Raw genomic sequence first — 12,644 nt, 5'->3', positions numbered from 1 at the left:
CACCTTAAGTTCCTATAAACCAGATGCTTTATGACAGACAATCCAATTAGTGTTTTGCATGTCAAGTATACCTTTAGATCCAGTTTAGTGTTTACAGGCTCTTGGACTTGAGAAGCTGACAAGGAATTTATTTCTGCTTTGATTGTCTGCTGAGTATCTTCAGGCTGCGGCTTCATAGCATGGTTATCAGCAGTGGATCCAATCCCAAAGAAATCCAATATTACTACCCAAGTTTGCAAAGTTATTAACACATCTAGACAATTAAAATCAACATCTACACTACGGTTAATTTTGTTATATCGAGAAGAAAATTCAGGATGTTTCCTATCCACTAGAAATATATTGATATGAACTAATGAATCATCAAAGTTACTTTTTCCACAGGGCAACTTGGATCTGTCTGCTGATGGAGAAGGAGGTGGAGTCAGAGGATACTCAGAATCAGCATCTTCTTTTTGCTTCTTACGGGAGGCACAAACTGGTCTTTGGTACAGCTGAAAGACATTAGGTGCTTCTTCCATATGGGAAGGGAGGGACCGTGGCATATCTGGATATTCTGCATTGGACACTGAGGGACAGGACTGTGAAAGATACTCCTTATGTGCTAAACTGGATGGTTTGGGTGCTCCATGGGACACCATGAGGTTCTTATACTTGGAGTCTGGATTCTTTTCCAAGAGATCTTCCATCAGCAGGGAACGCAAGGCAATCTGAATGGACAAGGTCTGAGGGTGGTCTTTGGCAAACTCAACATCAAAATCCTGAAACTTAAGGCTGACAAGACCTTGTGCCCCAAGTGTGAGATCACCACTTAACTGAACCTGGAGCTCTGAGATGTGAAAGTTTGCTTGAATTTGAGTAAAAGATTTTGTTTCCCTGATAGCTAAGGGCTTGTTTGGAACAGAATTAAAACTAGAGTGGCTGAACAAGCCATTTTCCTTCCGTTCACTCAAGAATTCTGTGCCTGTACTATGAAGTGATGCTGAAGGAGAACTAAGACTAGTTGTAGATACAGAAGTGGCTGAAAATTTGTTCAAGTCTTCACTGTAAATTAAATTATCCAGAGTCTGAAGGACTTGTTCATATACATGTTTTGCTAACACCACCTACAATGTAGAGAAAAGAAACAATCATCACACTGGAGCTCTCTATATTAATGGAATCAATACATATAATCTAAAACTTGTAAGTGGAATTTCAAACCACACAAATTTTAAGTTCATCCAAGATGATGATGATAATAATAATAATAACAACAGCAACAACAGTAATAATAACAATGCAAAACAAGGTACAATGCAAAACTGAGGCAAAACAGTTCTTCTGTATGAGCTCTGCAAGATGACACCACCCAGAAAGACATGGGATGGGATCCCAGAATAGGATACCTTGTATTCCTGGGCAAAAACCATCCAAACAGAGTTAGTTAAAAATAATTCACCACCTGAGCTTACACAGTAATCTATGAAACAAACATTCTACGTAGCCATCATGGTTTGTGTCATAAGTTCCACTTTTCTCTATTTAAAACCTCTGCTCTTGCACAGATTTTTTCAAGGTAATGGCATATTAATTCTCAGTTTCAACTACAACTGCAAACAAACTGGTTTGGAGAGTGTCATTTGGACAGTGACACATTCACTTTTCGTTCTGTGATCAAGATAAGCAAAAGTTATACTAATTGATAAAGATGTCTAAAATGTCCCCAGACAAGGTTAAATATTGCTCATTATTATTATGATTTAAGACTGTCTCTTCTAACCATGTCTATAAGGATCTCATTTCTAAACTACCAACATGTTAAACCTGAAGATAATGGCCTGAAAAATACTTATCTCCTATGCAGAGAAATATTTTTATATTGATAATGGAAATACTACATTTCTTTACCTGAAGAGGGTTCACAAATTTGCCTTCAATTTTCATAATGCTTGATATTCCAAAGTCTTCATTACACAGAGGAAAAGTTAAATCCAAATCTTTCTCTAGTGGTATCTTTTCCAATTTAAACTGGATCGTGGTGTTATTCAGAATGTGGAAAGCTTTAAGAGAAAGTGAAATTAAAACAACATTAGAGTAAGGGAACTGATTAGCCCATAAATACTGTATGGAAGAGATAACACAGCAGCTATTGAACTTGCTCAGAACCTGAGCAATGCTGGACTAAGGTTCTGTTTTGCTCAGTTTCTGCTTAAAAGGCACAATTCCATTTTTGCTTAGGAGACCAAAAATGGATATAAATACAACAACTAGCCCATTGTCATTAAAACAGACCAATGTGTTTTAGTAGGATGGGTGAAGCAGAATATACAGTCAATACATATTTTTAACACATATACTACTCATATTATAATAATTAAGACTCCTCTGATTAACATACCATGACCTTTATGTAATGATTCAAAGAAGTCATGACGAGTGAAATGAGATTCTTCCTGGCTGTTCATGCTGGCAGGACCTGATGAAGAATGTGACCCACGGGGTATCCCACTTGCAGGCTCCTTCTTGTTTGTAAATTGACTACTATTTAATGAATACATTTTAATATCTTTAATTTCAACTTGCAGCCTGTCACTTGTAGACTCATCTTCTCCTGGTACAAAATTCTGAATAGATATTTGTCCTAGATGACCTACAAGCAGCTCAGAGCTACCAGGCTTTCGAGGTATGGAGACAATTGGGGATTCAATGTTTACATTTAATATAAGCTTGATGGTATCAGCTTTGAGGGACTGTGATCCAAATGCACTGCCTTCATTATCTTCTGCATTGGCAACATCTCTTGATCGTGGTGTGGTATCAAACAAAGAAACCATTTCACTGTATTCAGCAGTTTTAGTTGCCAAGACTGTTGTCACTTTTGAAGCTGCACTTTTCAACATGCTGCGGAAATTCTCTTCCAGCTCATCCATGGACAAAGTCAGTTCTTTCAAAAATTTGGCTGAGTGGTTGTAGTGCAAAGAGGCCATTTTGAGGTTGAGAGAACACTCCTCTTTTGACTTTTCTGTGAAAGTGAAACTTAAAGCATCTGGAAGGCTATTTCCATCATCAAGCCTAAAGAATAAAGATTCAAAGAAATTTACATCGCCAGTGAGATTTTCACACCTCCCTGTGCTCCCTATGCTCACCACATACTGGTTCTTTACATTCTCTTCAATCAGATCCATAAGGTGAAGGCATCCAAGAGAGCCATTCACCTCCAGTTTACTACACATGGAGACATTGACTTTGGTGCCACCAATACTGGCTGTTGCAATTTTTCTGCCATATTTTTCTCCATTTGACATGGCAACTGTCCTGAGGAGGAGTACATTTAACCAGTGAATATCCACTGCCACCTCTGTGTTCTGTGCATAAGTAGACTGGAATGTTTCCTGTTCCCTCCAACCTCTCTCCAAGTCAGCTATTAAAGGCTGAGGACTAGAATCTTCTTTCTCCTTGGGGAAAGATTTCTGGAGAAACCCAATCAGTTCAACAATAGTCTCTGGGTTAAGGATGATATCCAGGTTGTTCACCTGTAAAGAGATCACCTGCAGGCTGCTATCCAAGTTCATCGATGGGCATTCTGCACTCACAAACTGATACTCCAATTTTATCAAGGACTCTTGATCTTTTCCATTGTTACTGGGTGAGGTGTTGGAGGGTGTACTGCATCTCTCTGCCAAACCAGCAACATCAATGGGATGTTTATCTTGTGGTCCAGAGACTGGGGACTGAGCCCTGCTGTCTCGAAGGCTTCCTGTTGGTACATAAAAGCTCAAGTTCTTATGAGAAGCCATCAAAAGATCAAAATCTGTTCCATATGTTTGCATAGTATCAACCAGTAAGAGGCCATGGACAGTCAGGGACACCTCTGCATCATAAGGCCTTTTCACAAAATGGGCATTGGTGCCAAAAACCTTGAGCACAGAGATGTATCGCCCATTACTCTCAACACCCAACTGCATACAGTTTACTTTGAACTCAGCCAAAAGCAGCTGGGACTCAACAAGAACTTCCCGGGTGTGCTGCTCGAGCATGACAACACTCTGGGTCAGATTCATTACAGAATCGTGCAAACTGCCAAACTGGTCAACCTCTGCAAAAATCTTGTCTTTCCCTAAATTCAGGGCATCTGAAGACTTAGTTTCAGATGTACTCAGCTGTGCCAAACAGTTCCTCAAAGCCAGCACTTTGTCTTCGTTGATGTGAATTTTCAAGTCTGGCAGGTTGCCAGACAAGACAGCTCCAGGGTATTTTGGGTCAGATGTGTAGATCAGTCTGTGCTCCAGCTGCAGGTGAACATTGAATTTTTCTACCACATGAGTTGGACCCACATCACTATCCTGAACATGTTTCCAGTTGTCTTTCACTCGGCCCACCATGATCTGAAGGTCCATAAAAGAAAGTGTGTATCTCTCATACATTTTTTTACTCATTAAGTGTGCCTGTAGCTGCTCTTCACTTATTTCTACTCCAGTAAATTCAGACATTTTGATGTCACTATTGGTGTTGGATTCTGGTGGTGGAGTATTGGGAGGAGTTGCAAGAGGTGTTTTATATTCTTCATCACTCAATTCATTGGCTTCTGAAGAAATGGCACTCCTCTTAGAATCTTCTGTGGATTAAAAACACAGTAAACAAACAAATAAAAGTAAGTATTCTTCTCCCTTCTCAGAAGTTTCCTATGATCATCTGATCATCCTGTCTGAAGTGCTATTTTTTTTAACACAAAGCATATCTGGTACTGTCCTTGCCTCCTTCCACTGTCACTTCCTTTTTCCTCAACAAGAAACCTACTTCTACATTCACAGAGGTGACAGTCACAACGTAGTACAGAAGCTATTAAAATACACCATTGTCTCATTTTTAACCCACTTACTGCAAGATTTACTTTTGACCAAGCTGTCAAAAAAAGAACCCATTACTCTGCCCACACAATTCTCCTAATCCTCAAAACCAAATGAAAGGTAAGATCTTCTTAACTACACTATTTTTATCCTCAGGTTTTCTTCAACTGGCTTTATTGCCTAATATTAACTTTTATTTTATTATCTTAAGAAAATGATTTTTTTCTACTTTACAAAGCAGGAACATCCCCCAAAACTTCCCTGTACTTTTTTACCCTTTTTTTTTAAGCTCTAACTTTCTGAAAGAAGATAGAAAGAAAAGGAAAGCTGCAATAATTCTAGATCATACCTTGAGAATTTGTGAGTAATATTCTTCCCAGATCTACAACAACTAACACAGGATCCACAAACTTGAAATCATCGGGAAAGATCACCTGAGGGGCAGAGATATCAAGGCACACAGTCCAGCTTTTGCTGTTTTCCTGAAAGTTAAGAAGAAAGACATAATAGCCCACAAGAAAACAAACCAAAAAAAGCCATGTGAAACATCTATCAGTCACTTTTTCTCCTGATGAGCTGACTGTCACAAACTGCAGCCACACTCAGGTTTGGTACCTTGTTAAACCACAGACTTGCACTGTAGTCAATAAAAAAAACATTTTCAGCAGGTGAAAACATGCCCTGCACCTCAAGCCTGGATTGATTGACAGCAAAAGGCATCTAAAACACCTCCTGGAAAACTCCCCTCCTGCTCACAAAGAACATCACACAAACAACAACAAACCTCACTCTTTAGAGCTTCAAGTCCTAAACCAAAAGGCTAAAAGTGCACATAAACATTTTGGGGGCAAAAACTTACAATGAAGTCTCCAACTAATAAACGATCGATCGTTTGTCGGATTTCAGCTTTCGTCTGCATTTTCAGCTTGTTGTACTGTCTTCTGGCAGCTTCAGCCACTCTTGCCTCTAACTCAGACTGATAACCAAAACCTGCACAAGAGAGGGAGAACTGACTAGGTATAACTTTGTTCACCTTTCATTGAATCAGAAGAAAATGAGGAAAGAAAATATTTATTTCAAATTTTAGTAGTAAAATACAGAACAGGAAAAGACAGTGGGTGAAAGTCACTGTCTGTGGCTAATCACCAGGCTGCTGCACAAAAAAAAAGGAAGTATTTAAGCACAAAACAAATAATCACCCTAAAAAAATACTTCCTAATAAATTTCCTGGTCTTTCTCTCACATATCTTCAGCCTTAATAATTAAATTTGAGTAATTGAGAAAGGGTGCTAAGTACGGCCACCGAGGAAATTCTGACTAAACATTAAGATGTGCACATGTAGGCAGTGGTTTTTTGTTTGCTTCATCGGTTTGTTTTAAACTTGAGTATTTGTGGAATATTCTCATCTTGTGAGAAAAGATGCCACACACACCTTTATACCAGGTAACTTGAATCTTTTGGCATTTACCATAATCAGCAAAAAACCAAGTGGTATTTCAAGAACATTTTCATGTTCCTCAGGTTACTCACTGTCACTTCTCATCTCCCCAGAAACTGAACTACCAAAACTGCAAAAGTGGCCACTTTATGGTGTTACAGGCCTAGGTACTAGAACCCTAAATCTTGTTGTGTTTAGAAATTTAAGGAACGAGTATGTTCAAATCTAAAAATCAAGATATCTCAAGAAGATGTAACAAAGGGCACACTTAATCTCATCAATAAAAAATGCAACAGGAATTGGAATACTATTTCCTCTGTATCATTACTACAGAAATATTCTTTTAACTGCCCTCTCAAAAAAAACTCCATCAATTGCCAGAACAGACTGGAGGAATAAGTCCCCTCTCCTTATTTATGCATTTTAATTTAGGGGACATGAACATCCACCATGGGGCATAACACCAACTTGCAGTTTTAAAGCACAAGTAGCATGAGTCTACCAAAGCAAAATCCCTGATTTAATTAAACAAAGAACAAAACAAAGGAACAAAACCCTCCAGACAAGACTTGGAGTATTGTTAAATTTGAACTTAAAGTGAAGATTCTTTGATTAGTGCTTTATATTTCTAAGAATGAAAATAAATAAAAATCAAATACAAGAAAAGATGCAATTACACCAACAAAACCCCAACCCCACAAAAAAAAACACATTAAAGGTTAACCTGAGGTATGAACCCTTCCCTTGTAGAAGAAGTCTGCTACTTTCTTAATGGCTTGTGGATTGTAGATAATGTTTAGTGGTCTGGTACTGACTTCCAGGCGCCTCTCAAAAGTGCTGTGAATTGGATTTCTTTCATAAAGCATCTCAAACACTGGGGCATCAGGATCTGCAACAGAATAAAAAATTACTTACAAAAAGCAAATGTAAAAAAATCCAAAACAAATAAAGAAGACAAAAGCAAAAAACAACTCCCAAGAATTTAATAACTGATTTTTAACTGGCACTACTGGGAAAGTACAAGTGTCTAAGAATTCTTCAGTAATAAAAAGGAAGTAATATGATCAACTTCTACAATCAACACAATTCAACAAGTTTGTATATACAAAAACCTTTGTATAAATGGGGCTCTAATGTTGAACTCCTACTTCTTTTTAAACCAAAACAAACAGTAAGTGCAACTCTTACTGCCTTGAAATACATAATTTCTTCCTTGCTGTAAAGTCAACCTGCATTCACCTTACATCCTGAACAAAGCTTCTATGATTTTATCTTTACCATGTGCAAAAAGCATTTGCATTAATTCAAACTCTAGGTAATTATTGTTGAAATTTCTGGTTTGTAGGAATTATCTCACCAAACATAAAATGAAATCTTTACCAGTGCTCTGATTAGTCATTTCTGAGGACAAACTTTGGAGTCCAAAGGAAGACATGCAGCCAACCTCTTTTTGCTAATAAGAATTTAAAAGAAAAAGACTGTTTAGATAAAATCAACCAAGCCACCTGATAAGCATACAAGTCTTTTCTGTTGAACTATATGTACAGTCTGAGATTATTATAAGCATTTTTGCCCTGACATGATCAAGCAAAAGAAGGCAATATGACTAAGCACAAACACTCCCCACTCCTGCACACAGGCTGAACTCTGAAGTGCAAATTGCAGTCAGTACAAAGTACAAAATACATGGGAAATTCTCATGGCTTTAGATTCAAATTTTGTTCACTCAGAAAAGAACTCTCAAATCTTTTCTAGAATGTATTTGTGCATTTACTTTACCAGCACACAGGTGAAACAAAACCACTATTTGGGCTATAGAGCTTTATGGAAAAGAACAATCACTGATTAAGCAGCAATGCTGATTGTTCCAAAAATCAAATGTTGTTCAACAAAATATCTTCTTCTCAACACATATAACTGAAAGGTTGAAGTCACAAGCATACAGTAAAGCAGAATAAAAAAATGAAGATCTCTACAAATGATATTTAGAAAGAGAGGGAAAAAGTAAATTCAACAGGTGGAAACATTTCCTCAAGACTTTTGTTTTCCCCTTCTGGCATAAGAAATGTTTTGAGTTTTGGAGTATGACTATTTTCATACACAATTATGCATCCCACATAGTAACTTATAGGGGGTTTTGTCACCTACAGGATTTGGAAAAACAAGAACAGGAAATATGGTCCCTTCTGTTGCCAAATCCCTCAGGAAAAGACCACCAAGCTGAACTTTGAGAAGGGAAGACTTTCTGCGAGGAAGGGATTCTGCCAAGACCTTTACACCTAGAATATAAATACATAAAATTTTTTTGTTTCTTTTAGTACAGCACACACTTTATTTACATTTTACAAATAAAAAATACTGTCCAACAAACAAGTATTTTTGAAGTCTTTATATATATTTATTTGCACTAAAAATGGAAATTTGTTATATAGTACAATGATTGTGAGGCAGCCCTCATCTTTTTTAAGAAAGAACAGAAATGGGCTTAATACCTGAAAACTCCAGCTGCATAAAAGCAGTCTCTTCAGCACGCAATACCTTTTTCTTCCTATGCAACAGAGTGAAAGAGCCACCCTGCAGCTGTAGATTTAATTTAGCAAAAACATGATCTCTCTTGGTAAAGGTATTCATGCTGGAAGCATCTGCAGCAGGATCAAAAAATTCATCCGTGCCTAATAAAAAACAAAACCAACACATTAAATAAATTAAGTTTCTGGAGGGCTGCTGAAGAACAAGAAAGTTCCTATGAATATGAAAATAAAGATTTCTCTAGCTCTTGGGGGGAAAAATAGAAACAAAATTTAGAGCAGATAGACCTTTTTCCTTTTAAAAGAATATTCCATGAAATTCTTCTCTTTCAATCAAGGTAATATAAGCCTGAATTTACAAAGACCCCAAAAACCCAGTACCATTCCTGTTACACCCAGTCCCATGACCCACACACACACTTGAACAGAAGAAGTCCCAAAAGCTCTTTGCCACAAATGACAGTAACAGTGCAAGCAAATACATTCCCTGTATTGCTTTGGAAATAAGCAGGTATCCAGGCACTGACACACTGTCCAGGCTGCTCAGCTTTGGGCAGGCTCTGCTGCCTGGGTGCATCAGCTGGCAGAGAATCCTTTAACAGTACAAGCCCAGGGCTCTTTCTGCCCCCCTGGAACAGGTACCAAACCATGGGAGCAAACCCTGTGTTTCCATACCCAGTATGTCTTCTGGATTCCACTGCTCCTTGGGGTCTGGCAGCAGCCCTTCAAAAGGTTCACCTTCATATGTCTGCTGAGCATATCCATACCAGCCTCCCCAGCCAGGAAACCACGACTGCAGGTACTGCAGCATCCCAGAGCTGCTGTCACGGGCTTCTGCTGGAGGGGAACCTCCAATGGAATCAGGCAAGGGCTCTTTAACACTCTGTTTGAACATCCAAGACACACATGTTAGTGCTGCTCAGTGAAAGAGTATCACCAAAAAACACCACAATAAAAACACAATTTCATCTCCCATTTACTCAGCAGTCCAGCAGTGATATTCCCAATCAATACTCAGCCTAGATGAGAGCAGCAGCACAGAAGTAACAAACATATCATCACTTAACAGCTGCATGTATATTCATACAACAATATACATGTGATTATGCACATATGAAGTTATACATCACTCTTTAAATCTTAGTCTAGAAACACTAAACCAAAGAAGTCATTTGACACCATAAAGCACAGCTCTATAGTTTAGCATTTGTATTTGCAAGAGATTATGTTGTGTTGTTACAGAAATTAGTCCATATTTAATGAAGTGTGCTCCCCAAGTTATTTCCATGAGGCTCACTTTTGTCACATATTTATTTTGGGAAAATATTCATTACAGGCCTTCATTTCCACGCTCTGTTTTTAACATGGAGAGTACCTGACCTAGGAATTCTGGCAAGGATCCTGCTGGGGAACATCATCATATGGCGAGACAAGATTTCCAAGATTTCACTGTGCAAGTGACACAACAGCAAAAACTGCAGGAACTGAGCATTTCTGCAGTTTTAGCATTAATGCCACACTTTTAAATCAAAGAAAATACATGCTCAGGCTCTCCAGCAAAACAATACCTCAGATAATCACTTAAAGATTCCAACTATTACCCTGTAAAGAGAATGTTCTCACCTCAGCTAAGTCATGAAATTTATTATGAACTATCTCATACAGAACCTTCAACTCCTCGTAAGTCAGCTCATCCTCAATACGATGCATTTCTGCCTGGAAAGACAAAAAAGGTACAGTACCTGCATTAAAGCAGTACAGAATCTTGTTCACAAACATGCCAAGTATCTCTGCACTAATTTAGGGACTTGTAGAAAAAACTTAAGATGCCATTAATGATCGTATCCAAGTGCCTCAGCACATGAAAATGAATGAAAAGTCAGGTAGGCAATTGTAACATTGACATTCTCCTGAATTATAAATAAAGCTTATTTGATTGCAAAATACACTATTTTAGCACTGTAAAAAAATTCACAACTGTATCCTCCTATTACAAATAAGAAGCAAGATTGGCAGCACGAAAATTAAACCAGGGAAAACAAATTGATTTAAGAGAATGCCTTGCTTAGCCAGAAGCAAAAAAAAGCTTCTGTCTTGAGTAAAGAAGGTGGAGGAAATGAACTGGGTAAATTAGGACGATGTAGTATTCATAGTCAGTTACTCAGACATGTTGTCTTTTTGTACTGATTAACAAGTTGTTTGAGGCAACTGGTGATTCATCCAAGTCTAAAAAAATCTATCACGAAACAACAAAGCAAAAGACATTTTTCTAGTCCACTGCCATTACCCTTGCTACATTTCACAGCTCTGCTGAACACAATATGTGCTCTATAAGACCTGGCTTTGCCAAGTACTATACAAATTTTCTGTACATTAAGCTACTCCTACAGTTCATACCCAAATAACAAAAGTAAGGATTACATACAACTTAAAAGTATCAATAGAATTCCTTTAATACAGGTGTGGTACATGGTGCCCTGAACTGATTTGAGGAAAAAGTCCCAATATACATAAAGATAAAAAGCAGCTAATTATAGTTCATGGGTTTTTTCTTTCTGAAGTAGGTCATAGGTTCATTATTAGGGGCACTGAATTCTTCATCCTCAAATAAACTTGGAAAAACAAAACTAATAAACAACCCCAACTGTCAAATAGCCACAATTTTTCCCAATTATCTACCCAACCATATGGGCAGACACATTTCTGGTATTTAAATACCTCTTGGAACTACAGAGAACATGAGTTAAGAAAGCATTTTACCAACTGTCACAGGCATTCTACAGCAGTTAATGCTATTTTTGGTGAACACTAGTTATAGGTCAAAAACCAGACAGCTTTTTGCAGTGCAAAACAAAAACACAGGAACCCGGCAGCTCACACATCTCCCACAAGCCCAGGTCTCATCATTAAAATCTCAGCTGCAGTCAGCAGACAGTTCAGTGAAAACAGCCTGCAGTACAACTGAAGAGGTTTCTTAACTTGTCCAGGTTTTAAACAGGAAAAGATGAAACAAACCAAGTGTAATATCATTAACCATCACTGCAGAAGAAACTCAAGTCCAAATACCTGGTCTGCAGCAGACAGCGGTTCCCCCTTCAGCTTGCTGTAGTACATGTCTGTGTAGGACACGGCGTCCCGGGCGCGATGCAGCGCAAATGCCCAGGTGGAACGCTGCCTCTGCTCCCTGATCTCCGAAAGATTTGCATTCAGGGCAAAGATCCACCACTCCCGGCAGCTGGAACCATTTTCAATGACTGCATTAGCAGGATTTCATTAATAAACCCTAAGGCAAGTGCATGTCCAGCTGGTGAAAGGTCCAGGAGACTCAGTGAAAAGCAGTGGGCCAGCAGCCAGGAAAAGCAGCAGCACTGGGGCAGCACAGATGGGCTGGTCCTACAGACTGTATAGGACAGTGCTCCCCAAGGTCCTACCACCCCACTGGGATTCACTCCAGCTGCCACATATCAGGCACAGATAACAAAATTCAGAGTTACACAGCCTGGACTGAAAGCCTCAAGTAAGGATAATTTTACATTTGAATTATATCTGCATATTTGTAACTAATTTCTGAAGTAGGGAACAAAACATGAAAACTGAATCTCTAACATATGATTATTATGTATATTTTTGTACTTCTCTCATTCTAGTTTTCCTAATATAGCTGACAACACCCCATATGAAGATGTACTTACTTTTCTGTTACTGTAACCTTTGGTTTCCACTTCCTGTATTTAAGCTGTCGTTCCTTTCTCGCCAATTCCTTTAAAAATCCTATGATCTGCTGATACTGCATCTTTTAATGAAACAACACACAGATCAGTGAGGTGGTACTGGAGTGTTTTCCCAGC

The 12,644-nt window shown here is 38.4% G+C and overlaps 1 protein-coding gene across 5 annotated transcripts in view; it reads right to left on the bottom strand.

Moving 5' to 3' along the window:
• The window catches only part of VPS13D (vacuolar protein sorting 13 homolog D), a 97,781-nt gene that overhangs the window by 78,925 nt on the left and 6,212 nt on the right, over window positions 1-12,644 (bottom strand). For all 5 annotated transcript variants that reach the window (XM_064397135.1, XM_064397138.1, XM_064397137.1 and 2 more), the window contains exons 9-21: window positions 12,489-12,589; window positions 11,863-12,031; window positions 10,420-10,512; window positions 9,472-9,679; window positions 8,761-8,940; window positions 8,417-8,547; window positions 7,649-7,721; window positions 6,993-7,157; window positions 5,689-5,819; window positions 5,179-5,311; window positions 2,381-4,597; window positions 1,891-2,042; window positions 72-1,106 (exon numbers count right to left, since the gene is read on the bottom strand). In XM_064397135.1, coding sequence (XP_064253205.1) covers window positions 72-1,106; window positions 1,891-2,042; window positions 2,381-4,597; window positions 5,179-5,311; window positions 5,689-5,819; window positions 6,993-7,157; window positions 7,649-7,721; window positions 8,417-8,547; window positions 8,761-8,940; window positions 9,472-9,679; window positions 10,420-10,512; window positions 11,863-12,031; window positions 12,489-12,589 — 4,788 coding nt within the window. The remainder of the gene's footprint in view (window positions 1-71; window positions 1,107-1,890; window positions 2,043-2,380; window positions 4,598-5,178; window positions 5,312-5,688; window positions 5,820-6,992; window positions 7,158-7,648; window positions 7,722-8,416; window positions 8,548-8,760; window positions 8,941-9,471; window positions 9,680-10,419; window positions 10,513-11,862; window positions 12,032-12,488; window positions 12,590-12,644) is intronic.

This window comes from Passer domesticus, chromosome 22 (assembly GCF_036417665.1).
Source record: "Passer domesticus isolate bPasDom1 chromosome 22, bPasDom1.hap1, whole genome shotgun sequence".
NCBI lineage: Eukaryota > Metazoa > Chordata > Aves > Passeriformes > Passeridae > Passer > Passer domesticus.
This window is presented reverse-complemented; position numbering and strand designations above follow the sequence as displayed.